We start from the raw sequence: 25,079 nt of genomic DNA on the forward strand, positions 1-25,079 counted from the left end.
GAAAAGAACCAGCTCCTCGACACCCCCGTGGACCCGAAGAGCTTATTCGGACCCACTGTGGCAGCCATGCAAAAACGCTGTGAGGAAAAGAAGAGGGAAGGTGAAGTGCTAAAGCTGTGTCTGCCCAGGAAAGCGCAGCCTCCTCCCCCTCCAGCACCCCGTGTGCCGTTCGCTCAAGCGGCGGCTCGACCGGCCTACCGCATCCCCAAACGCCAGCCGCAGTCAGCGGACCGTGGGAAACAAACCGAGCTCAAAGGTGCTTGGGGAAGGAAGCCATTCGCTCCCCCGACAACGCCGGGGAACCAAGCGACCCCTTCCGCTACTGTGAGCGCAAAGAAAAAGAGGCGCGTAGCCTAGGGAGCCGTCTTCGGGGTGGGAGAGCAGGATCTGCCAGACACCTGCACCCCCCCTACCAGGACACGTCCTGTCCCAGTTCGAGTTCAGAACGCCACGTTCAAGGCAACTCAAACGGCCTGCAGAGCCGACGTTGGAGCTCATCGTTCAGAGCCGATCCAAGCGGAGGAGGATCAAAGCCACCGAGAGCTCAGTGGAGCCGCAGCTGTGGCCAGAAAGCACACACCAGTGCACAAACACATGCCACTGTCTAAAAACACGACCTTCCCCCTTCACAACATGTTCAATAAAGTTGTTTTCTGGCACGCATCCAGGCCTGGAGCCGAGGGCGCAGCCACAACAAAAAAACATAAAAAATATGTTAAAAATAACACAAGGACAGGACATGGCCGTGCAGTTGCACATGAGGCCACGAGGGGGAGCTCTCGCTCCAGCTTTGGCACAGCGGCAGGCTGGAGCTCCCGCTCCACCCTTGCCACAGCTGCACATGAGGCATCAAGGGGGAGCTCTCACCCTACCTCTAACACAGCAGGCTGTTTTTTCTGTGGAAGAAGCAGACCTGGGACGAGAGCAGCTAGCAGTTGTAGCAGAACAGCAGATCCCTCAGCCGGTGTTGCGCAGTGTTTACACGGAAGCACCTTTAGGTCCACTGGCAAACAACACTCAGCTGTGGCGAGCGTGTGGAGCGTCAGATTGGGTGATAAAGACTGTATCCAAGGGATACAGGCTCCAATTTGTGACAGCCCCACCCCGTTTCAAGGGCATAGTACAGTCATACGCCCGGGGAGAGTCAGCTCGCGTCCTGCAAGAGGAAATAATTTCCCTGCAGCACAAAAGAGCTGTCCGGCTGGTACCGCAGGAGCAAAGCAGAGACGGGTTTTACTCCAGATACTTTCTCGTGCCGAAAAGGGGCGGGGTCTGCGACCGATATTGGATCTGCGGGCTCTGAACACATATCTGAGACGGTATTCGTTCAGGATGCTAACACACGCAGCTCTGATAAAGTTTGCGCGTCAAGGAGACTGGTTTGTCTCCATAGACTTGAAAGACGCATATTTCCATATCCCTATATATCCCCCTCACAGAAAATACCTCAGATTTGCGTTTCAGGGAGAGATATACGAGTACCTGGTACTTCCTTTTGGCCTCTCACTGAGCCCACGTGTGTTCGTGAAATGCACCGAGGCAGCCATCGCGCCTCTGAGGGAAAGGGGGATGCGTCTGGTGACGTATATAGACGATTGGCTGATTGCAGCTCAGTCTTTAGAGGAGCTCAGGACGCATGCCGAGATGCTTACTTTACATCTGACAGCCCTGGGATTCACAATAAACTGGGAAAAGAGCATTTTAACCCCAGTACAAACAATCACCTTCATTGGCCTGTCCCTGAATTCAGTCGAGTTCAGAGCGCGCCTCTCAGCGGAACGAGTAAAAGCCTTTCAGGCTTGTCTGGCACTCTTTCGCAGAGGCACACAGGTGAAATTCAGGTTATGCCTCAGACTGCTGGGTCTGATGGCGTCTGCGCTGGCGGTTATCACACTCGGCCGTCTACACATGCGCCCGTTTCAAAGGTGGGTGGCGTCACTCAGCTTGAGCCCCACACGCCATGCTCACCGCAGCGTCCTGGTTTCTCTCATATGTGCACGCGCGCTGAGCCCGTGGAAGCGTCCCGGTTTTCTCAACACCAGCGTTACCATGGGAACCATCCTGACACAGATGCCTCGCTGACAGGCTGGGGAGCCACTCACGAGGGGATGATGGTAAACGGCGTTTGGAGTCCACAAACACAGACAGCTCACATAAATTGTCTGGAACTCCTGGCCGTGATGCTGGCACTGAGACACTTTCTGCCCTTTATCAAAGGGCACCATGTTTTGGTCAGAACGGACAACACAACAGTGGTTGCTTACATCAACAGACAGGGGGGTCTACGCTCACGTCATTTACACGAGCTGGCATACAGACTGATAATCTGGACCAGCTCACACTTGCTGTCGCTAAGAGCGACTCACGTGCCAGGGGTAATGAACAGAGGCGCGGATCTGCTGTCAAGGGGCAATCCCCGCTACAAAGAGTGGAAACTCCACAGCGAGGTGATGACCCAGATATGGAAGAGGTACGGCCGAGCGGAGGTCAACCTCTTCGCATCAGGGGAAAATGCTCAGTGTCCGATGTTTTTCTCACTGACAGAGCAACAAGCTCCGCTTGGGCTGGATGCTCTAGCGCACAAATGGCCGCCGGCCCTACTGTACGCCTTTCCCCCGCTGGAACTGATCATTCCTACTCTCGCCAGGGTGCGAGAGGGAAAACACTCACTCATTCTTATAGCTCCCCGCTGGCCAGGGAAACACTGATTTTTCAGATGCTACACGGTGAGCCATGGCGGCTTCCCCTCCGCAGAGATCTCCTGACGCAGGCACGCGGAGAAATATTTCATCCGCATCCAGAGCGCATGGCCCTATGGGCCTGGCCTGTGAGGGGTTAAATCTGGCTGCCAGTGGGCTTCCCCAGAACGTTATTGACACAATTCAAAATGCAAGGGCCGTTTCCACGCGTAACGTGTATGAGGGTAAATGGCAGGCATTCGTGGGTTGGTGCGCAAAACCTATGGTGAGCGTAATGCAAAGCCCTGTGTCGGACGTTTTAACTTTTCTGCAGGCACTGTTGGATAAAGGCTTGGCTTTTTCCACTGTGAAGATGTACCTGGCTGCTATTTCAGCCTGTCAGGTTGGCTTTGGTGACAAAACAGTGGGGCAGCACCCCCTGGTGTGTCAATTCATGAAAGGTGCACGACGGCTCCGTCCAGTGTCGAGGAGCCTCACTCCTTCATGGGATTTACCTATGGTACTCGATGCGTTGTCACGTGCACCGTTCGAACCGTTGCAGCAGGTTGAGCTCAAAGTGCTTTCCTTTAAAACGGTCTTATTGATTGCTCTGGTCTCTGCTAAGCGTGTGAGTGACATTCAAGCGCTCTCAGTTAACCCGTCCTGCATGCAGTTTCTGGGTGAGTCAAGGGTTTTACTGAAACCTAATCCTGCCTTTATACCTAAGGTTGCTACGGCTCTGCCATGCCGTGCCCTTGAATTAATGGCTTTCTACCCACCACCATTCTCCTCTCAGGAGCATGAACGACTGCATACGCTCTGCCCAGTACGAGCTCTGCGGTTATATGTGGAAAGAACAGCAGATTTTCGTAAATCAGAGCAGCTGTTTTTGTCGTGGGCTTCATCACATAAAGGAAAGCCTCTCACAAAGCAATGTCTTTCGCATTGGGTAGTGGGGGCTATTATTATGGCTTATGAGAGCAGAGGCCTTGCACCCCCTGCAGGTCTGCGGGCTCATTCCACTCGTGGTGTGGCATCATCATGGGCACTGTTCCAGGGTATACCTGTGGAGGAAATATGTCAGGCTGCCAACTGGGCGACCCCTCACACCTTCACTAGGTTCTATAAACTGGATGTCACCAGGCCCACACTGGCTCACACGGTTCTGGGTGTGGGTTCCACATTGCCATGAATGCAAGATGCAATCTGTTGGTCTTCGAGTGAGCTTATCTGGCAATACGGGAGCAGAAATATCCCATAGTGAGATACCGAAACGAATGTTGAAAGAGAACTTTAGGTTAAGGATTTAACCCCGGTTCTCTGAAACATGAGTGAGGTATCTCACCAGATCACCCTCCTTGCAGGGAGCGAGGAAGAGGTGTGCTTATTAAACTGAAGATCACCTACGTGACGTCGACTTTTATACTGGGAGGAAGTCCTCCCATGGGAGCGGACGTCACTTCCGCCTGCCAGTCGAGACTGGCGTAATGTAATAGAGCTTCTGGGGGACAGGCGCTGGAGGCGTGTCCCATAGTGAGATACCTCACTCATGTTTCAGAGAACCGGGGTTAAATCCTTAACCTAAAGTTTTGGCACTGTGAGCAGGTGCCAGGTCGTGCTGAAAAATGAAATCTTCATCTCCATAAAGCTTTTCAGCAGATGGAAGCATGAAGTGCTCCAAAATCTCCTGATAGCTAGCTGCATTGACCCTGCCCTTGATAAAACACAGTGGACCAACACCAGCAGCTGACACGGCACCCCAGACCATCACTGACTGTGGGTACTTGACACTGGACTTCTGGCATTTTGGCATTTCCTTCTCCCCAGTCTTCCTCCAGACTCTGGCACCTTGATTTCCGAATGACATGCAGAATTTGCTTTCATCCGAAAAAAGTACTTTGGACCACTGAGCAACAGTCCAGTGCTGCTTCTCTGTAGCCCAGGTCAGGCGCTTCTGCCGCTGTTTCTGGTTCAAAAGTGGCTTGACCTGGGGAATGCGGCACCTGTAGCCCATTTCCTGCACACGCCTGTGCACGGTGGCTCTGGATGTTTCTACTCCAGACTCAGTCCACTGCTTCCGCAGGTCCCCCAAGGTCTGGAATCGGCCCTTCTCCACAATCTTCCTCAGGGTCCGGTCACCTCTTCTCGTTGTGCAGCGTTTTCTGCCACACTTTTTCCTTCCCACAGACTTCCCACTGAGGTGCCTTGATACAGCACTCTGGGAACAGCCTATTTGTTCAGAAATTTCTTTCTGTGTCTTACCCTCTTGCTTGAGGGTGTCAATAGTGGCCTTCTGCACAGCAGTCAGGTCGGCAGTCTTACCCATGATTGGGGTTTTGAGTGATGAACCAGGCTGGGAGTTTTAAAGGCCTCAGGAATCTTTTGCAGGTGTTTAGAGTTAACTCGTTGATTCAGATGATTAGGTTCATAGCTCGTTTAGAGACCCTTTTAATGATATGCTAATTTTGTGAGATAGGAATTTTGGGTTTTCATGAGCTGTATGCCAAAATCATCTGTATTAAGACAATAAAAGACCTGAAATATTTCAGTTAGTGTGCAATGAATCTAAAATATATGAATGTAAAATTTTCATCATGACATTGTGGAAAATAATTAACTTTATTACAATATGCTAATATTTTGAGAAGGACCTGTAGAAGTGGTTTGTGAGGAGGACCAAGAGACACTGAGATGACCTGATTTTATCATCAGGAATCTATAGGGATCATTTCAAGCCAAATTTGTCAGAAAACTCTCCGGTCTGGTTGATGGTTCCATTAAGATGCAAATGTCGGAAACTGCAGCTGTTCTGCAGTTTGTTACAAAAACATCGGCTGTCACAGTTAGCTTCAGCTTCTCCACGGACAGCACTATCCATCCTGGTTAAGGAGTTGTCGCCATGTATGGTGGAACCCATCGCAACTCAAATGTTTCAGAATCTGTTTAAATCTGTCACAAATGGCTCATTTGCCATAATGTTTACTAATGCCAGCTGATCAGCTCAATTCTTTCGCCTCTTGGGATGTCATCAACTTATGAACACACACAACAGGGTCTTTTTCTTCAGTGATCTTTTCTTAATACTGTATTTTGCATTGGAAAGCCATACTATATTACCAAGCTGTGTTTTTATTGTCAGTGTGCAATTGTTAGAGACAAATAAAACCCTAGATGGTATCTTTAAAGCTTTCTGTCTGTGCTTTCTATCGTCTGTCCCCAGCCTGTCAGCCAGTTCTCTGACGGTCTCCTCCAGCAGCAGCCGTGGCTCTCTGGCTTCAAGCCGGGGCTCCCTGGCATCCAGTCGAGGCTCCCTCAGCTCCATCAGTTTCAGCGACATCTACGGAGTTCCCCAGTACGAGCGCCATGACGGAGCAGCAGAGCCTCTCGACCCCTACGTCCGTTACCTGCTTCCCCCAGAGAGCATCTCCAGAGACTGCTCGGTTTTCAGCCCCGACCACCTGACTCAGAACAAAAGCAAACGCTCACACGACACCCCGCAGTCCCTGGCCTCCCTCTCGTCCCGCTCCTCGCTCTCATCCATATCTCCGCCCAGCTCGCCCATGGACACACCTTATCACTCTGCCCCCCAGGACTGCCCCCTTGCCCAGATGACGGAAGAGTACATGGAGCAGGCGGGCCGCGGGCTATTGGAGGGGCTGCGGTCACAGTCACAAACCTTGTCGCACAGCGTCATGATGAACAGCGAGGACATGGTGAGCCCTGCCGCTCTGCAACAGCTGGATAACAAGATCCAGAGGGACAGCGGGGCTCAGACAGCCTTCACATCCACAGGTAAGTGGGAGCAGTCCTCTCTCCCCTAAACGATAAAAACTATCCAGTGAATTATTCAAAGGTTCAAGTTTTCTGCTGTTAGGAGTGACTCTGAGGGGAAACAGTGCCAACCGGAGCGGCAGGAGAGCCAGGAGAGTCTCTGTAGGGGTTTCTGAGGACGCCCTGGCCACAGACAGCGGTGTGTTCGAGGCCTGGGGCAAAAGGTCAGAGAGTGCCCTCACTCACAGTATGAAAATAGAACATTAACATGAACAATACATGTTTTTATTGTTCCCTTTGTGTTAAAAGCAACTTCTCATCCTTTCAGGAATCACTTTTGCTAATAAAGGTGCAAATCCTCAAGTGATTTTATTATAACTTGTCTCAGCATGGAGAAAAAAAAGCTTTTTGTTCTGGCTCCACAGGGCAGAAGAGTATGATGAACTTTCATACACAAAAGAGCTGTCCACTGCAAATGAGCCCACCCAGATCCAACTAGGACTGCTGTGAGTTTATTCTTATCAAAGACTGTTTGAAGATGGGAATCCATTTCTCTGAATCACCTTTTTTTTGTGTTTTTTTTACAGGTGGGAATCCACTTCTCAGTCTTTGCGACTGCACGTGCTGCAGCTGAAGAATCTGAATTCTTCAAATGTGAGAGAAAGCAATAAAGTGTAAGTATTTTCACTTCTTATAATTAAAAATATATATTGTTACAGTCAAAGCAGAAGAGAGCAAAGAAGTGGTTTTTAACTTTTTTACTTTTTCACCACCAGCTTTATGTGATAGACCAACACACGATAGTGCATAATTGTGGAGTTGAAGGAAAAAGATGCTAACAAAAAGTGTAGGTTGCATTTATAGCCTTTACTGATACTCCTAAATAAAATCCAGCTCAACCAATTGCACATGCTCATGACAAATAAAGAGATTTGCAAAAATGTAGTGGAAAAGTCAAATCAACAAAATACACAAAACGGCATGAAGACAAAAAAAGCCCAAATCTGTCCACTGTAATTCACAAAATAAACATGAAACTACCAGATAGGCATTATGGGCTAAGCACAACTACAATATCTGAAACTCTTAGAGCTGTTTATTTTATATCTATCCATCTGGTGTGATCCAATCAAAATAGAAAGTGCCAACTATCTGCAGGATACTGAGGGTCTTTGATTAGGCCGTGGGTTGTCAGGACTTCATTGTGTTCTGTTTGCTTGAAGGTATGTGAAGGTCCACTTGATTCCACTGGACGCCAGCAGGGCCTGTGCGTTTTACTGTTGTACAGCATTGGAGCCACAATGTCACATGAGTTTCAATGAAGGCTTCCGTATACCTGTCCCCGCTAACGCCCTGGCGGTGTGCGCCCTGCAGCTGTCGGTCTGCTCGCTGGGACCTCAGGCTCAGGAGGAGCTCCTGGTGGGTCTAAAAAGCTCTCTTTGCTGGCGGAGACTGAACTAACACCTCTAGTTTACTCCTAAATGCTGAAAACCTTTTTTGTTCCTGCAGGGTACAGCCAAGCTGAGCCTGGCAGATTGCGAGGGAAGTGCAGAGATGGTTTACCACTGGCTGCGAGTCCAAATATTGAGCGGGACAGACTCGCAAAGGCTGGAGCAGAAGAGTCTCAACAACCGCAGAAACAATGACAGCCAGGAGGATGAGCCACGAACCAGAGCCATGGTAAACACGCATATCTACATACCAATCTAACATTTCCACATTTTGTCACATTATAACCACAACTCTCAATGTATCAGACCAAAACAATGTTGTGCATAGTAGAGAAACGGAAAAAAATTATACATGGATTTCAACATTTTTCTTTACAAATAAACGTCTGGAAGTGTGGTGAATTTGTTTTTAGCCCCCTTTTCTTTAATACTCCAAAACAAAATACCATGCAGCCAGTTGCTTTCAGAAGTCACCTAATAAATACCTGATCATTAGGTGTAATTTAATCTCAGTGTAATCCTGTATGAAAGAGTCACATAATGAGAGAAAAAAATCAGCAAGAAGTCCCATTTAAAGTTTGCTACAATTGATGTGAGGGTCACAGCTAACATGCAGAGGCAGGTAATCTGATCAGATAAAACCAATAGTTAATATTTGGCCTACACTGGGTTAAATTTGTAACACTCCACATCTCTCTGAACACAGCATCCCCATCCTGAAACAGGGTGGTGGCAGCATAGATCATAGATAGATGGATTTAGCTAAATACAGGGCAGTCCTCGAAGAGGCTGTAAAAGACTTGAGACTGAAGATGATATACACCTTCCAGCAAGAGAACAACCCTAAACATCCTGCCAGAGCTACAATAGAATGCTTTACATCATTATCATGTTGGGATGGTCAAGTCAAAGTCCAGACCTAAATTCAATCAGGAATTTGTGACAAGATTTAAAAACTGATGTTCATAGACGCTCTTCATCCAGTCTATTTTTTGAAATAATTTTAATCTATGGATATGCAAAGCTGGTAAAGATGTAACCCCAAACCCCAAGGTTTTGAGTCAGGGTGGCTGAACTCAAATGACCACCTCACTTTTCAGATTTTAACTTGGAAAACACTCATCCACTTCACTATTCTGCACTAGTTTGTGTTGATCTATCACCTAAAATCACTGTGGCTGCCATGTGCCACAAAGTGAAAAAGATGAAGGGAATACTTTCACAAGGCATTTCTACTGATGGTAAACAAACTCCCCTGTGTAACAGGACTCACCACCTGCAGGGGTTGCTGTAAGTGTGAAGTGGATTGGGCAGCAGGATAAGGAGGCTGCTTTGGCAATTCAGTCCATCCATAACACAAAAGGCTGGCACTGGGATACAAAACATTTCATGACACATTTTTTATTTAGCAGTATTACAGGATTTTCAGTCATATGGCTGTCAGCTCAGCACCAAATAGTGGATCAGGTGAGGGAATTTAGGAGAGTAACAGATATGTGCTTTGGAAAGGATCAGTTTTGAACATACGTTCAGTAACATGTCAGTAATGACTGTAGTGTCGCTTTTAGGCTTATGGAGAATCGCTCATTAACATGAGGACAAACAAATGGTTCATGCCAAAAAGGATTAGAGGAGGGATCTTCCTCATGTGTTGATGGTGTTTGCTCTCTCATGTCACAGGACACTGTTTCCAACCTGCCGTCACGCACCACCACCACCACCACCCATTTAGAGGAGCGAGGTTCAGAGCTGGAGCTGCAGAGGTTGGAGAAGGACATGCGTGGGGAGGTGACATCTGAAAGGTGACTGTTCAGCTACAAACTCAGTCTTTTTTTGAATGTTGTTTTGCTGTGCATTCCATGTTTGGGTTTTCATGACAAGCAGGGGGGTGTTTTTCAGGAGTTGGCAGGCAGAGTCTATGGACAGCGGCTGCAGCAGCAGCACAGCGTTTGTGACTCATTGCTCAGAGGGTTTGTGCGTAGAGGGCATCTGCATTTCCACCGGGGGGCGCTTTAATCAGACTCCCGGTAGACTCTCTGCAGTAAAAGTAAATGCTACATGCAGTCTTTTTAACTTTACCCTCATGAAAGCAGGAATTGAACAACCCTGTCCTGGTTTCAGGTTGAGAAGGCCACAATGACAGAGAGTCCATTCCCAGAAGCGGTGCGAGTCCGACTTAAAGAGAGGGGAGGTCGCTGGGGCCATGCGTCCCCATTTATGCGTGGCAGCACGATTGTTCGCTCTCAGACCTTCTCGCCTGGTGCACGGAGCCAGTATGTCTGCAGGGTGAGCTTTACTCCAAAGTAAAATAAGACATTTAAATAGAACACTCAATAGCTTGAGGAGCCATGTGTGAATCATCTCTTCCTAAAGATTGATTTAAATTTCTTTCAGTTGTATCGCAGTGACAGCGACAGCTCCACTTTACCAAAGAAGTCACCTTTTGTCAGAAACACCTTGGAAAGAAGAACACTGCGATATAAGCAGGTGCTGTCTCATGGTTTGTTTTTTATCCTTACAGGACTGTGCAACAATATTCATCCCACATGAACTTTATCACATTTTGCCATCTTACAACCACTAACTAGTGGTTGTTAGTGCTACACAAATTCCAAGTAGCCCAATAGTGACCTAGAAAGAAACAGAGATATGATTTTTTATTTGTTTTACACAATAAATCTGAAAAGTGTGCTCAGATACCACGAAATGAAATCCAGAGCAACCAGCTGCCTTCAGAACTCATATATTTTCATAAATAGATTCCTCCAATGTGTGATTTCATCCCAGCAGTCTGGTAAAATCCTAAGAGAACATTAGAGAACAAACAGCATCATGAAGACCAAGAAACACGTCAGACAGTTCAAAGATAACACTTGGGAGAAGTTTAAAGCAGGGTTAGGTTATAAAACGAACAATTTAAGCAATTTGAGCATTTTGTGGAACACTGTTCAGTCCATCATCCACAAACTGTTAGTCGTGCATCCTGTCAATCAGGCCTTTATGGAAGAGTGGCGAGAAGAAAGCCATTATTAAAGGAAAGCCGTAAGAAGAATTGTAAAAAGAAAATAACTTTTCAGATTTCATCAATGCAAAAATGTCACACTGTTCAGCTTTTTATTCATAAAAATGTTTGAAGATCATGTCTCCTTTCTTTTTCCACTTCACATTATTGAACAAGTTTTTATTGGTCGATGGTTGTAACATTCAAACGTCTTTGTGTGCATTTCTGTGTGGCAGCAGCAGTCGTACCGCTCCTCATTGGCTGAGCAGCCAACACGGACCTCCCTGGACTTGGAGCTGGACCTCCAGGCCTGCAGGACCCGTCAGAGGGAGCTGATGGAGGAATTGAGCGCCCTGAGAGAACTCAAGCTGAGACTAGAGGAGCCACAATCAAGTGAGGCCAACGAGCTCCCCAACTGGGCCCTGAGGGACGAACGCTTCCGTTGCCTGCTCAGAGAGGCTCAGAGACAGGTAAAACTGGACGTATGACAGTAGCGATGCAAACACGTGCTAGTCGACCTCACCCAACAGCACCAGCTGACGGTTGTCACCCTGCAGGCCAGCCAAAGCAAGCAGGAGCAGCGTCAGGAGGAGGAAGCAGAGAGGAGGCTGAGGAAGGCTTCTAAAGAAGTTCTGCAGATGAGAGGGCAGAATCAGAAGGAGCCTCTGCCTGTGCAGACATTCAGGTTGGGAACATCCCCACATTTTCTCAGTTTTTCGTAAACCTTTCGCGGAATAGTCTTGTTAGTTAGATATTGCCGTCTTTCCAGGCATGTCTGCTTGTAAGCAGCTGTAATTTATTGCTTTAACAGCAGCACTGATGTTTGTTTGCACACTATTCCCACCTGAAAATTACTGGAACATGACAACACTCTCAGACATGCCGGTGCAAGACAACAAATGAATACCTGGATTGCTTGGCTTGAGTTAAAAACATTTTGCACGATTTACACCACTGTGTTCACATTTATTAGGCAAGTGAGCATTTTGATCATACCATCAGTATTTTGCAGCTCTAAGTGTATAAACATGAATGCTAATTGTATGTAATCAGTATCAGGTGATGTGTATTTGTGTAGTTAGGGAGAGTGTGGCTTAAAGATTACTTTATTTTTAAAAGAGATTTAACTGACTGAAAAATCAAAATTAGTACAAAGTCTTTCAGAGTGATGCAGCAGTCTTGACCTTGCAGAGAGATGGGGGTGTGATCACAGAACCATCAAATGGTTTGTTGCAAATAGTCACAAGAAAAGTGTTGAGAACACTAATTGGCTGCCCTTGTAGCAAAACACTCCCAAAAAGGTCAGATTACTGAAGTGCACAACTGGTAGCTGTCCTGTTAGAAGATTTTTCCACCCGAGCTTTTCGACTCTACAGCTCCACAGGAGTTACCCTAATCCTCTTGGCAGTTTCTCTGATTAATGCTCTCCTTGCCAGGTCTGTCAGTTGCAAACCTACCATATCTTGGTAGGTTTGTTTCATGTGGAGCTACACAATATATCGAATCTAAATCACCATCTCAATATCAATGTTTGCAATGTTTGGCTGCATGATGTATGTCAGGTACCATGCATTCTCTTTTTGCATGTCAGCAATATATTTAGCTAGATGGATGGTCTCAAACTGCAAACTGGTGCACACCATATGCTGGAAAAGAAAAGTCCAGATATGTAGCGTAATTTTAATAGAGATCGCAATGTTTAGCATCTGTTGGAGTTATCCCTAAACTCCTGCATGCTCGTTTGTTTGGTAAAGCTAAGACCTCCTATTCTGTTATTAATAAAAAACAAAGTAATAAAAGAAACACGGAGACTGCAGTCTTTTAGATGCCTGTACAGGGAGAAGATCGTCCGAATCCTTCTGAAACTTCCGAAACGTCTGATTACTTCCCCAAGAACAGCAGTCTTTATTCAAAAGCCAGGCATATACAGATCCTTCTCAAAATATTAGCATATTGTGATAAAGTTCATTATTTTCCATAATGTCATGATGAAAATTTAACATGCATATATTTTAGATTCATTGCACACTAACTGAAATATTTCAGGTCTTTTATTGTCTTAATACGGATGATTTTGGCATACAGCTCATGAAAACCCAAAATTCCTATCTCACAAAATTAGCATATTATTAAAAGGGTCTCTAAACGAGCTATGAACCTAATCATCTGAATCAACGAGTTAACTCTAAACACCTGCAAAAGATTCCTGAGGCCTTTAAAACTCCCAGCCTGGTTCATCACTCAAAACCCCAATCATGGGTAAGACTGCCGACCTGACTGCTGTCCAGAAGGCCACTATTGACACCCTCAAGCAAGAGGGTAAGACACAGAAAGAAATTTCTGAACAAATAGGCTGTTCCCAGAGTGCTGTATCAAGGCACCTCAGTGGGAAGTCTGTGGGAAGGAAAAAGTGTGGCAGAAAACGCTGCACAACGAGAAGAGGTGACCGGACCCTGAGGAAGATTGTGGAGAAGGGCTGATTCCAGACCTTGGGGGACCTGCGGAAGCAGTGGACTGAGTCTGGAGTAGAAACATCCAGAGCCACCGTGCACAGGCGTGTGCAGGAAATGGGCTACAGGTGCCGCATTCCCCAGGTCAAGCCACTTTTGAACCAGAAACAGCGGCAGAAGCGCCTGACCTGGGCTACAGAGAAGCAGCACTGGACTGTTGCTCAGTGGTCCAAAGTACTTTTTTCGGATGAAAGCAAATTCTGCATGTCATTCGGAAATCAAGGTGCCAGAGTCTGGAGGAAGACTGGGGAGAAGGAAATGCCAAAATGCCAGAAGTCCAGTGTCAAGTACCCACAGTCAGTGATGGTCTGGGGTGCCGTGTCAGCTGCTGGTGTTGGTCCACTGTGTTTTATCAAGGGCAGGGTCAATGCGGCTAGCTATCAGGAGATTTTGGAGCACTTCATGCTTCCATCTGCTGAAAAGCTTTATGGAGATGAAGATTTCATTTTTCAGCACGACCTGGCACCTGCTCACAGTGCCAAAACCACTGGTAAATGGTTTACTGACCATGGTATCACTGTGCTCAATTGGCCTGCCAACTCTCCTGACCTGAACCCCATAGAGAATCTGTGGGATATTGTGAAGAGAACGTTGAGAGACTCAAGACCCAACACTCTGGATGAGCTAAAGGCCGCTATCGAAGCATCCTGGGCCTCCATAAGACCTCAGCAGTGCCACAGGCTGATTGCCTCCATACCACGCCGCATTGAAGCAGTCATTTCTGCAAAAGGATTCCTGACCAAGTATTGAGTGCATAACTGAACATGATTATTTGAAGGTTGACGTTTTTTGTATTAAAAACACTTTTCTTTTATTGGTCGGATGAAATATGCTAATTTTGTAAGATAGGAATTTTGGGTTTTCATGAGCTGTATGCCAAAATCATCCGTATTAAGACAATAAAAGACCTGAAATATTTCAGTTAGTGTGCAATGAATCTAAAATATATGAATGTTAAATTTTCATCATGACATTATGGAAAATAATGAACTTTATCACAATATGCTAATATTTTGAGAAGGACCTGTATTTGTACATGAGAAAACATACATTTTAATCGACTGTCTGATTTCATATCTGGAGCTGTCTTACACCCATTCAGCTGACTTTTCGACACTTCCTGTTTTTCTACTTTTGACCTTTCTTTACATATGTAGAAATATAAAAATATCTGTTGTCACTGGGCAAAAGTAAGTCTTACATACAGAAATATCTTATCACTGGGCAGAAGTTATCTAAGTCAAACACACACAGGAGCCTGTTAGCAGACCTCCTCTAAATTACACAATACATTTTATTTCACACATTATTAAACATACTTAAGCATAGCATGAATATTTTCCAACACATCATTATCGCAATTATATGCTTTTCTGATACACAGCCCTGCCATACATTCTATATTATAGATGAGTTGAACAGGTGCTCTGTGGATATTGTTGTCTAACCTAACTGCTTTGAACCTCTCCACGTCTTTCTCTCTGACCTGTCTGCTGTGGTCATTGGTGTTCATGATGCTGTTTGTTCTCTAATCTTCTCTAACAAACCTCTGAGGCCTTCTTCACAGAGCAGCTGGATCTATACTGAGATTGAATTACACACAGGTTGACTTACTAATTAGGTGATTACTGGAAGCTGTCAGTTACATTGGACTTTATTTAGGAATATCAGAGTAAAGGGGATTTAAATATAAATTCATGCCACACTTTTCAGATTTCAGAGAACCCTGTTCTATTTTCCTTATACTAAATTGTGCTCTACTTTGGGTCCCTCTATCATAAAATCCTGATAAATACCTTTGTGTCTTGTTGTAACCTAATAAGATGTGGAAAACTTTGAGGTATGAATACTTTTGCAAGGCAATGTTGAGTTCACAAACCAGTACAGGTTTAGCATTAATCAGTTTAATTTTTCTGCAGAGAGAAGATGGCTTTTTTCACCAGACCAAGGTTCAACATACCTCCTTTGCCAGCTGACGACGTATGAGGGCTCACCTCCGTGTTTTGTGACTAAACATGAAGTATTTGTCCATTTCTTTTTTTTTTTTTCTGAGCTCATGAAGTACAACATTGTTTCTGCTAAGGATACTAGTCATGTGACATGCATATGATGAAGACCTTAATGTGTCTCACGTTTTCAGAAGCCTTTGTGTGCATTTTTACAAACCCCACACAGTTATTGACAACAACCTGGATGTACAATTCCTTTTTTGGGGGAAGATGATTTTTCAAACCTGATTTTAATTTTTTTTCTGATCCTGTATGCGTTACTTCAGTTTGTGCTTACAGTAGGCTGGAAGATGGGAACAAAAGTCAGTTTGGACAAATTCATTGTACTGTAACTTATTTTATAGTACTTTTCCTTGAAGGAAATAAAACGCTTCCTGCTTTTTAAATGTATTTTGTAGCTTTTGAACAAATAGCACTTCAGTGTTTTTACATCCAGTAAAATGAAACTGTCTGAATTGTTTGTTACTTAATTCTTGAGGTATTTACATAAAATGTCATTGTGTAACCAGCTTTTATTATAGATGTCATTGTTATTTTTATTCTTATTATTAAAATTAATATTTCATGTACTTTACTGGATATATATATATATGAAAGACTGTATTCAGGTTTGCTTCAATGTTTGTATGAACATTTGCAGTGAAGATAAAACCCATTAATCTGCATCAGGACACCTGCTGTTTGTTAGTTATGTTTCAGGTGCAGGACTTTTTTTCTTTCACCATGAACCTGCGCTGGGATGAACGATACCTGTTCTGCCAACGCAAACATTTTCTTCAAATGTGTCAGTGTGACAGATGCAGATTTTTCTCAAACCACATAAAAGTTTTGATGACCCCGTTTTTGAGTGCATTTCTGCTGATTCTTGAGAAGTCCTACCACACAACAGACAGGCAGCCGCGTCAGCTGCTTATCTCCTCATGACTTCCTGTCGAAGCATTTCTACACAAGCCACCAGAAGCTCAGAAGAGGAGCAGCGTCGACCCAATGCATGTGTTCTGAGAGAAAAGGGAGAAGCAGCAAGACTGGATTTCTGTTGGGGAAGGAGGGGTTGGTACACACAAGCCGAACTAACGATGATTAACATGATGTTCCCATGGCTTGCTGTTTGAGGAACAGCAACACCCTTCAGGCGAGATAAGCCGGGTCTCTGCTTGTCTGTGATTAATGGTAAAGATACGGGCCAACACACGACAGTCATGGCTCCCGCCGGCGGAAATTTACTGCAGTTACCTTTTCAACGCATCAACTAAAATCCAATTTGCTGAATAAAAAGATCAGCAATTGTTTTTTTTTAAAATCACAAGATGAAATAAAAAGATGTTAAGATTTTGTCAGTGGAGAGTAAGTTTTAACTCCTTATATTAGGAATTTTTCCCTTATTTTCACAAAAGACCAAAAATATTAACAGTAAGTTGTGAGAAAGTGATGAAAAAATAAAACTTGACAAAAAAAAAAAAAACGATCAGAACGTTTTTTATTATAGTTACAAAACAGTTGAAGAGTCCCCTGAAATACCTGCTGTTGCCCTACATGGGCCGATATGAGATATGATTACCTTGAGTAAGGAGAGCAAGGTATTTACAAGAAGAATCAAACTAGAATGTATTACATAATTTAACTGCTTTGACTTCAAACACAAAATCAACAATTATTGCTAAACTATACAATAACATCATTGCAGGTAAACACTTTTTCCATTTTCCATACTTATACAGAACTGGGAAATACTAAAAGCCAGATTCCTGTATCTGGGCCTTTTTCTCTGTTGCTGCCCCCGCAGTCTGCTGCATAACATCTACTGTAGTTTTAGAGCAGCCTTATTTGTCTCTGTTGGAATGAAGAGAAAGATGTAGCATCTTCTCTCAGCCAGCTGACATGCAGTGTGTAGCCACTGGTGGGGAAGTAGAAATGCGTGACTCGCACCTTCTCTGGTGTTTCACTAAAATGATTAAACTTTGGGAACCATGTGACTGAAGCTTTGAGCAGTTTTGATACCCTAACTTAATAAAAAGTTCATTTTGGTCTCATTGAATATACCGATAACCAAACCTTGCTTAGCTCTTACCGTACCAGACATCACAGTACCTGTTTTTAAATCTTTTGTTTCACAGTTTAACCAAGTAACTTGTGCGTGACTCACTTATGCACGAATGAGATTTTTAAACTGATACTAAAATACAAAAGCACACTGAACAAGTGCAAAAAGATACCCTCTTGATACCCATATTCCATGTCAACTCTGGCCCTTCATGTAGAATAAAAAGAAAGTTAAAGAGTCTCTCCCTGATAGTCTTTACAATCACAGATTAAATGAGGGCAGGAGTGTGAAACAAGTCCCGGTTCCCCTCAGCAGATAGAGAGCGAGAGAGAGACAGTCCTGTATGTGTGTCCTTGGGTCAGCTCTCTAGATGGGGATGGAAACGATGGTTGGAAGTTCCCCGATGGGAGGCGGATTGTACTTCTCCACCCTCATCAGCCGCCGGAGAATGTCATCGCGATCACGTGGCCAGCCGTAAACCTGAGTGTTTTGAAGCCAGTTAGGAACGTGACACTGAGCAAAAACAGAAATGATGAGGTTTCCAGATTGAGCTAGATCCATATATAGTGTTATAATGTGCACTCTCTTCTCAAGGAGCTCAACGCTTACCTTTTTAGCCCCGGGAAACAAAATGGGAATGAACCTGAAATTCTTGCTTCCATTCTGGATGAACTCATTCTGAAGCTGAGCAACATTAATACACTTATTAGTCTCAGGCCTCACTAAAGGCAGCTATTTCAGTGTGCTGAGAGCAGTGAGGACTCTGACCTGTTTGTGGATGTAAACCGTGTTGAAGGTTCTCTCATCGTTCTCCAGGTCGAACGGAGAGGTGGTCACCGTTTCATAGTACTTGGGACTGATGATGATGATGATCAGGTACTCTTTCTGGGGGAGCAGATAACAAAACCATGATTCCTCATTAAAATCGGTGAACTGTTTCCAAAGACAAGTTTACTCCTGCTCAGAATGGTGCAACAATATGCCAAGGTGGTGAGATGATTACCTTTACAGTTAATTAATGTTAATATTTCCATTTCTATAAATCAAATTCTAAGATATTTATCTGATCTTACCTCACTGAGGTACCTCTCCATGAAGTCAATCTTGCTTATACTTCTGTACTGCTGCTCAAAAATGTCAATCTAAAACAAAAGCATTTGTCTGTTAAAACATGGAGATCAATACAGTCAAAAATGAGCAAAGAACTCCATTTCTGTTGAAATGTGTTACTAAGAGCAATGCAATCTGAACAAGTGTGGAATTTCGTCTGATCATTCTTCAAGTTTCGTCATTAATAAAAGTTTGACTTTCCAGACTTTATTTCGTATTCAGTTATAAAAAGATAAAAATTGGAATTTCCAGAATAAAGATAAAATCCCAATCAATAATCACTCTGAAAAAGTGTGTTTGTTAGTAACTCCAAAACCAAAGATAAAAAAGGGCCACTTCCCTTTACTTGATCCTTTTACTAACTGGTATTTAATCTGGACCTAAGGTTCTTGAACTGGGTCCAAACAAAGTACTGACATTCCTACTTTTTCATTTTAAGTCGGTTTCAGCACAAACAACTAGTAGTGGAACGCAGTTAAAATAACTGGTTGTGTTTTAAGCTTCATATCAAGAAGGGGACTTGTAATATATATATTTACATTCCACACAGCAATTAAATGTGGTTTTAATTAATATTTGCATTTAAAAACTGATGGGGGGGGAATGTAGACAATTGTGCCTTCAACGTTTGGAACTGGAAAATTTGTTGGAACCATGTATAATGATTATTAAACATTACAGGAACTGTTTTGGCGATACAGTTTATTTTTGGCAGGGTGGCAAATAATCTAAAGCATGACAAAAAAACAGCCAATACATACATGAGTGTCAAAACCGTTGTGTCGCAGCAGAGCCACAAACTTGATGATCTCATTGACGTGCTTGTCGTTGTCGGCTTCATAGGTGACAAAGACCCTCCCTGGGTTCATGGATGCAGAAACAGACAGTTAGAGACGGGTGTGCAGCGCCTGGATCTGCTGCTGAGCCATCAAGACTTACTCTGCTCCAGAGAGAGCGTGTTGCTGTACGTAGGGTGTCTCTCCTTAACCGGGGCATTGGGTCCACTGCAAGAAAATAAAAATACTTTAGTATCAAACTTTGTAATAATAAATGCACTGAGGCCAGCTTAAAACTTAAGTAAACTCACATGTGTGTGAATCCAGCTCCAGGAACTCTGCACTCTTCTGGATCTAACGGACAAAGACAGAATCAAGGAAAACTGCCTACTACACACTGAAAGTGGTTGCTAGAAAACGGAAGATAAGACTTACGGTATGGGCTGTAAGCTGGGTTGTATTGAGGCCAAGCGTGTTTGTTGGCCACAGGCCTCCTGCTAAAGGCATCTGCAGGGCACTGAGCGCAACAGGCAGGGCCCTGTGGTGGGCACGAGTACGGAGACAACGTATAATGGTACAGCTCGGCTGAAGGTGGGGTGGAGTGCAGGGATAGTGGTTGCTCCAAGCTCATGTTGCTGCTGTGTTGACCGGGGAGCGAAGACGACTTGTATCTGGACAAACAGCTCTCCTCGGAGCAACTGGAGTATTCCTTCTGGCTCAGACAGGACGGCAGGCTGTTGGGATACCCCGTCCAGCTGCTGGCGAAACTTGGGTGGAGCATGTTAACCTGGCTCGGGAACGGAGTCGGCTGGTTGTATCCGGCAGGCAGGCTGTGAGGGGGCCTGGAGGAGCAGAAACTGGAGCTGGCAGGGGGGGACTGTTCTCTGTTCCACCCCCGCCTACTGAACATGGAGTCATCAGGGACCGCGGTGTGGTCTAAGGGTCGGCGGTGGCCGTTGAGGGGGGACGCGGGGTCCACTTTGTAGACAATGCTGGCTTCTCTCTCCTCTGTGTTCATGGTCTCATCATCCTCTTCAGGCGTATTGTGGCAGGTGCTCAGCTGGCGGACAAAACTCGGAGCAAAAACATTTCAACAAGTCTGAAACAAGCAGCACTGGTGGTTCTTGGGTTGCTTTTAGTAGCACTCTGAAGAAATGCAGACATCAACCAAATAAAGCTGATTAACTCCTTTGCTTCCAACAGAAACTACTCCAGACAGAGGAGAATATAAACAGAAGCAGAGAACAGTAAAGTAAGAACAAGTGCTAGTGACTTATTTATCTCTGAAATCTGAATGTGGATCTGGCTGTAGGCATGGACTGGGTATCGGTATCAACATATATAAAGGGGTTAAAAGGTTACTGTAATAAAACCTCTAAACTGTTATTTCCTAACAGTTAAAAAGTTTTTCTGAGATTCCAGAGAAAGTGAGCAGCGTTTTCACTGGCTGAAAGTCTCTGACCCCACTTGTTGCTGCACACTGTTGGTCAGCTGGCTGAAAAAAGGCTCTTACACTTTTCAACTTCTTATAGAAAAGGTAAATTTGTCAGTTTGGAAATAGTTCCCATCACAAAAAGCACAAACTGCCACGGTGTGGAAACGTAAGGGAACTCTGACATGACGTTTAATTAATTTCTGCTGTTTTAAAACTACTGTACTGCTTATTTAATGCAAGCTAGGAGTAGCAGATCAGTTCAGCAGAAGATTGCAGGCTGGTTATCTGAGAAAATAGCCTCACTAATTAAACAGCTGATTTTAGCTTTCTAGGGTCCCGCTGTTACTCTACAGAGAGCAAAGCGGCCAAAAGGTACTCTGTGCACACTTACACTGTGATGTTTAGCTCATGCTTATATATCAAAATGAAAACAGCAATCAATACATGTTGCATAAAATCATTGTAACCATAAAAATCTATATCACATTATTTTTGCAGAAGTAGACCAAAAGAAATAACATCACTATATACATTTACATTTGTGTGTAAACACCATGATACCGTAATATTTTTAGGGCTGCACAGTATATAGCAAATATATTGTCATTGCAATATCAGTGTGTGCAATATTCCAATCACAAAGTTTGGAGTGCAGTAACTGTTGGCTAACATGTCAAGATGTCAACATGTTAACTAACAGAGGTTACACAGCAGTATTATGTGAGAAAGATTTAATCAGACAAATCATACCATCAAAAGTGAAAGTAAACTGTTTAATAACAGCCTATATTTTATTTCCAAGGCAGCCATGTTGGATTTTGAGATCATGTTTGGTGAAAATCGCCAAACTTTGCCAGTTTTGAGGACTTCCTGTCTATTCTATGAACTTGCAACATAGAAAGTGTTAGAATCACTACCCTAGAACAATAAGTGCATCTAAACCATGATACTTAACAGAAATGCCTATTTTATCCTTGCATAAAGTTGGCATACGTCCCTCAAAATATTTCTTGTTAAGACTGTGCGTTCCTTTTTAAATCAATAAAGATCACCCTGGACATATGAAGATACAAACATTCATGTTTCCGTGTACACATAGCTACACACACGGTGGTTATTATTTTTTTCATTTTTTCTTTAAAATTAATTGTTTAAATTATGAACTGGCATCATCATCAACCTTAAACATTATGATGTAATGTGTTAATTAAAAGGTTATTCATTTTATTGTCAGATGACTGAGCATCCATTTATTGCATTATTTATGTCACAATTTACTCCCATATGAAGAAAATAACCTCAACCTTTTTATTGTTAGTGATTAAACAAACGTCAAGACTGCAGAATTAAACAAATAATTAAATAAACAAATGAACTTAAGCACTTTGACTCCTATTTAAAATACATTTCCACAATTAATAATGAGATTATTGGGGTTAACAGAGAAGCCTGGCCCTAGCAGGTGTTCTTTATTTTTCTGCCTGAAATGCCGCGACCTTTCATCATCTTATAAGCTGAAATATGTCCTGCTTTCATAATTTCTTATCACAAAGAGATATTTACAGAAACTCACTTAAACAACCTTCCCACAAAAAAAGTGCACAGCCTAACAAACGGCAGCGAATCCTACCAGATTCAGCACCAACGTCAGCAGTTTTAGAACGGCGTGTTTGTTTTTGTTCGGCTCACCTATTTGGGGCAGACAGCGAGCAGACCGAGGTGGGCAGCATCGTTGAGCTTATTCCTTCTGACATCCATGTGTGTGTGTGTCTCCTTTAAGATGCGTTTGAACTTCTACAGAGGATAAAAAAAATGTGATGAGGCCAGATATCTGATTCAAAGGTCAGTATAGACAGAGCTGTAGCGTCTGTTTTTCTTTTCTGTTTTATCAGCCCACACTTGTGTGAGAGTGTGTTTGATTTGCATGAGAGCACACCGGGACATGACAACGTTTCTTCCACATAGGGGACTTTTCTCTAAATGTTGAGCAGTTAATATCGAGGACTTAACCAACACATGGGAATTAGGACATGATGTCTGTCATTTACAATATTTTAACTATTTAACAGTTAACGTAGAGGAAAATTCGCCCTGTTTGCTTTTTTGACACGCTTAGATGTTTCAGATAAGTAAAACTTACTTTTTAAAAAGGCAAACTCACCCTTTGGTAAAATGTAATCACCCCTCATGACTTAGCTGTGATTACCCACAATATTCTGTTTAATTTCATGAACCACATCTACGTCTGGTTACTGCCAGACCTGCAGAATCAAGAAATTAATTCAAGAACAGGTGAGAAACAGTTTTATTGACATCTGTCAGTCTGGGAAGGGTTACAAAACCATTTCTAAGGCCTTGGGGTTCTAGTGAACCACAGTGAGCCCCATTACTCACAAGTGGAGAAAACATGGAACAGTGATGAACCTTCCGAGGAGTGGGAAGCCAACCAAAATGATTTCAAGAGCCTTTCAATAACTCATCCAGGAGGTCAGACAGAACCCAGAAACATCTAAAGCAATGCAGGCCTCACTTGCCTCAGTTAAGGTCAGAGTTCATGTTTCAACAATAAGAAAGAAACTGGGCTCTAAGACCAACATTACTGCTGAAAAGATCCCAAAGACCTCATATTTGCCATAAAAAACGTGATTCTCTCAAAAACTTTTGAGACAAAAGTTAAAATTTTGTGTGCCTCCCATTACATCTGGCATAAAACTAAAACAGTATTTAAGAAAAACATTATACTGACAGTTAAACATGGTAGGAGTAGTATGATGGTACTGGGCTGTGATGCTGCTTTGGGACTTGGACATCACTTTAACTTAAGCTGAAGCACACTTGGATTATACAGCAGGACAATAATCAACACAACAGCTTGTCCCCAGCTGAATGGCCCTGTCTGCGGTCCTACCTTAAACAGGTCCTTCTTGTTTGAAAACCCTCCAGTGGAACGAAAAGCAGTTCAAAACAATTCAGCAAAGAGGAGTGGGCCAAAATTCCTCCGCAGAGATGTAAAAGACTCATTTCCAGTTATCGCAAACTCTTGATGGCACTTGTTGCTGCCAAGGGTGGTGCAACCAGTAATTATGTTCAAGTGGCAATTACTTTTTCACAAAGGATTAGTTTTTTTTTTAGATGGAATTTATTTCCTTATTAAACAAAATTAATTTAAGAATTTTGTCTTTCCTCAGGTCCAATATTAAAATTCAATCTTAGACAACGTGCGACCAAAGGAAAGCAAAACCAGAAGAAATCTTCACATTCCAAGCCAACAAAGTAACAGCATTACGTACTGCAGCCCAGTTATGATTTGTATGAAGTCCATAACAACAAGAGTCCTAACAATTGCTATTCTGTTTTTAATTCAACCATAACTGTTTTAAATATATGTAAAATAAAATGGTAAAACCTATCAATTAGAAGTAATTATCAAATAGATTTTCTGTTAGTTCAAGAACCCAACACGGGTGTTTTGTGGCTCACAACGGGTTCCCGACCCCACCTTTGGGAAACACTAGTTTGAAGCACCTACTAAACATTATTCCTACCATATCTGTTTAAAAGCTCCATGATGTAACAATCACCTCTGCTGATGGAAAAGAAAACAGAGAGCTCAGGCTTACAATCTGCATATAGGTTGATATCATATGAGCCGTGTAACCTGGTTCTAGGTGGGTTTATCTTCCAACCCCCCCCCAGAATTCCTGTAAATGAAAATGACAGTCGCTGAAACCCTCGCTGTGGTCGCACACAGATAAAGCAGCTCGCACTTTCCATGAGGCTGACCCAGATATCTCTCCGTCAGCCCGGACTCGCGTCTCAGCCTTCACGCAGCCGCATTAGCGCCCTTACAGCTTCAGGTTAACTTACCGTCGACGCTTCAAGTGAAAAAGTCTCCTTCTGGTAACTTTGCCAAAACTGTTTTGTTCACATTCATTCAAACAAGAAGAAAATAAAAAATATATGTATCTACAAGTAAAGGTGTGTCGTCAGACCGGAACTGAGAGTAAATCTAAAGTTTTCAGTAGCGTCGTCCCCTGCTGCCAGGTAGATTTCACAGTGGAGCTTCAGCTCGGAGCGCTGTTATTTAACTCATCTTCACCGCCCCTGAAACTCACTCAAACTCCACCTTCCACCCCCTCCACCATCCCTGGGCGTAGGTGACACCGCACAAGTGCTCACAATTTCCTCTTCCAAACTGACACATATTAATTATTAATTTTCTGGGCAGGGGCGAATCTAGTTTTTTTTTAACTAGAGGGGTTCTGGGATGGGAAAGTACCCCATAATCTTTGGTACA

The 25,079-nt window shown here is 43.7% G+C and overlaps 2 protein-coding genes across 5 annotated transcripts in view; one reads left to right on the forward strand and one right to left on the reverse strand.

Annotated features, from left to right (window-relative positions):
* Positions 1–16,262, forward strand: part of wwc3 (WWC family member 3) — a 53,128-nt gene extending 36,866 nt beyond the window's left edge. Inside the window, exons 11-23 of one of the 4 annotated variants that reach the window (XM_047375811.1) lie at positions 5,899–6,470; positions 6,553–6,673; positions 6,875–6,955; positions 7,037–7,123; positions 7,673–7,868; positions 7,959–8,129; positions 9,581–9,702; positions 9,785–9,947; positions 10,022–10,186; positions 10,295–10,387; positions 11,138–11,371; positions 11,459–11,586; positions 15,331–16,262. In XM_047375811.1, the coding sequence (XP_047231767.1) occupies positions 5,899–6,470; positions 6,553–6,673; positions 6,875–6,955; positions 7,037–7,123; positions 7,673–7,868; positions 7,959–8,129; positions 9,581–9,702; positions 9,785–9,947; positions 10,022–10,186; positions 10,295–10,387; positions 11,138–11,371; positions 11,459–11,586; positions 15,331–15,397 (2,200 nt within the window). In that variant the 3' untranslated portion in view covers positions 15,398–16,262. The remainder of the gene's footprint in view (positions 1–5,898; positions 6,471–6,552; positions 6,674–6,874; positions 6,956–7,036; positions 7,124–7,672; positions 7,869–7,958; positions 8,130–9,580; positions 9,703–9,784; positions 9,948–10,021; positions 10,187–10,294; positions 10,388–11,137; positions 11,372–11,458; positions 11,587–15,330) is intronic. The other 3 variants (XM_047375812.1, XM_047375813.1, XM_047375814.1) reach the window with 3 other exon arrangements.
* A 1,565-nt stretch (positions 16,263–17,827) lies between these two features.
* Positions 17,828–24,854, reverse strand: traf3ip2l (TRAF3 interacting protein 2-like). Its single transcript, XM_047375800.1, has 10 exons — positions 24,650–24,854; positions 22,472–22,576; positions 19,783–20,420; positions 19,659–19,701; positions 19,511–19,575; positions 19,333–19,430; positions 18,535–18,603; positions 18,230–18,346; positions 18,071–18,145; positions 17,828–17,974 (listed from the first exon to the last, which is right to left on the reverse strand). The coding sequence occupies exons 2-10, from the start codon at positions 22,534–22,536 to the stop codon at positions 17,828–17,830; spliced, it is 1,317 nt and encodes a 438-aa protein (XP_047231756.1). The 5' UTR covers positions 22,537–22,576; positions 24,650–24,854.
* Positions 24,855–25,079: the final 225 nt, after the last annotated feature.

This window comes from Girardinichthys multiradiatus, chromosome 9, assembly GCF_021462225.1.
Source record: "Girardinichthys multiradiatus isolate DD_20200921_A chromosome 9, DD_fGirMul_XY1, whole genome shotgun sequence".
In the NCBI taxonomy this organism is placed as follows: domain Eukaryota; kingdom Metazoa; phylum Chordata; class Actinopteri; order Cyprinodontiformes; family Goodeidae; genus Girardinichthys; species Girardinichthys multiradiatus.

Excerpts from the sequence above, each read along its gene's own strand:
- traf3ip2l (XM_047375800.1), bottom strand. The coding sequence starts at position 22,536 with ATGTCAGAAGGAATAAGCTCAACGATGCTGCCCACCTCGGTCTGCTCG. Across the intron at positions 19,431-19,510 it reads CACGCTCTCTCTGGAGCAGA|GGAGGGTCTTTGTCACCTAT; the intron begins GTAAGTCTTGAT and ends CCATGAACCCAG. Across the intron at positions 18,347-18,534 it reads TGGAGAGGTACCTCAGTGAG|AAAGAGTACCTGATCATCAT; the intron begins GTAAGATCAGAT and ends CTGCTCCCCCAG.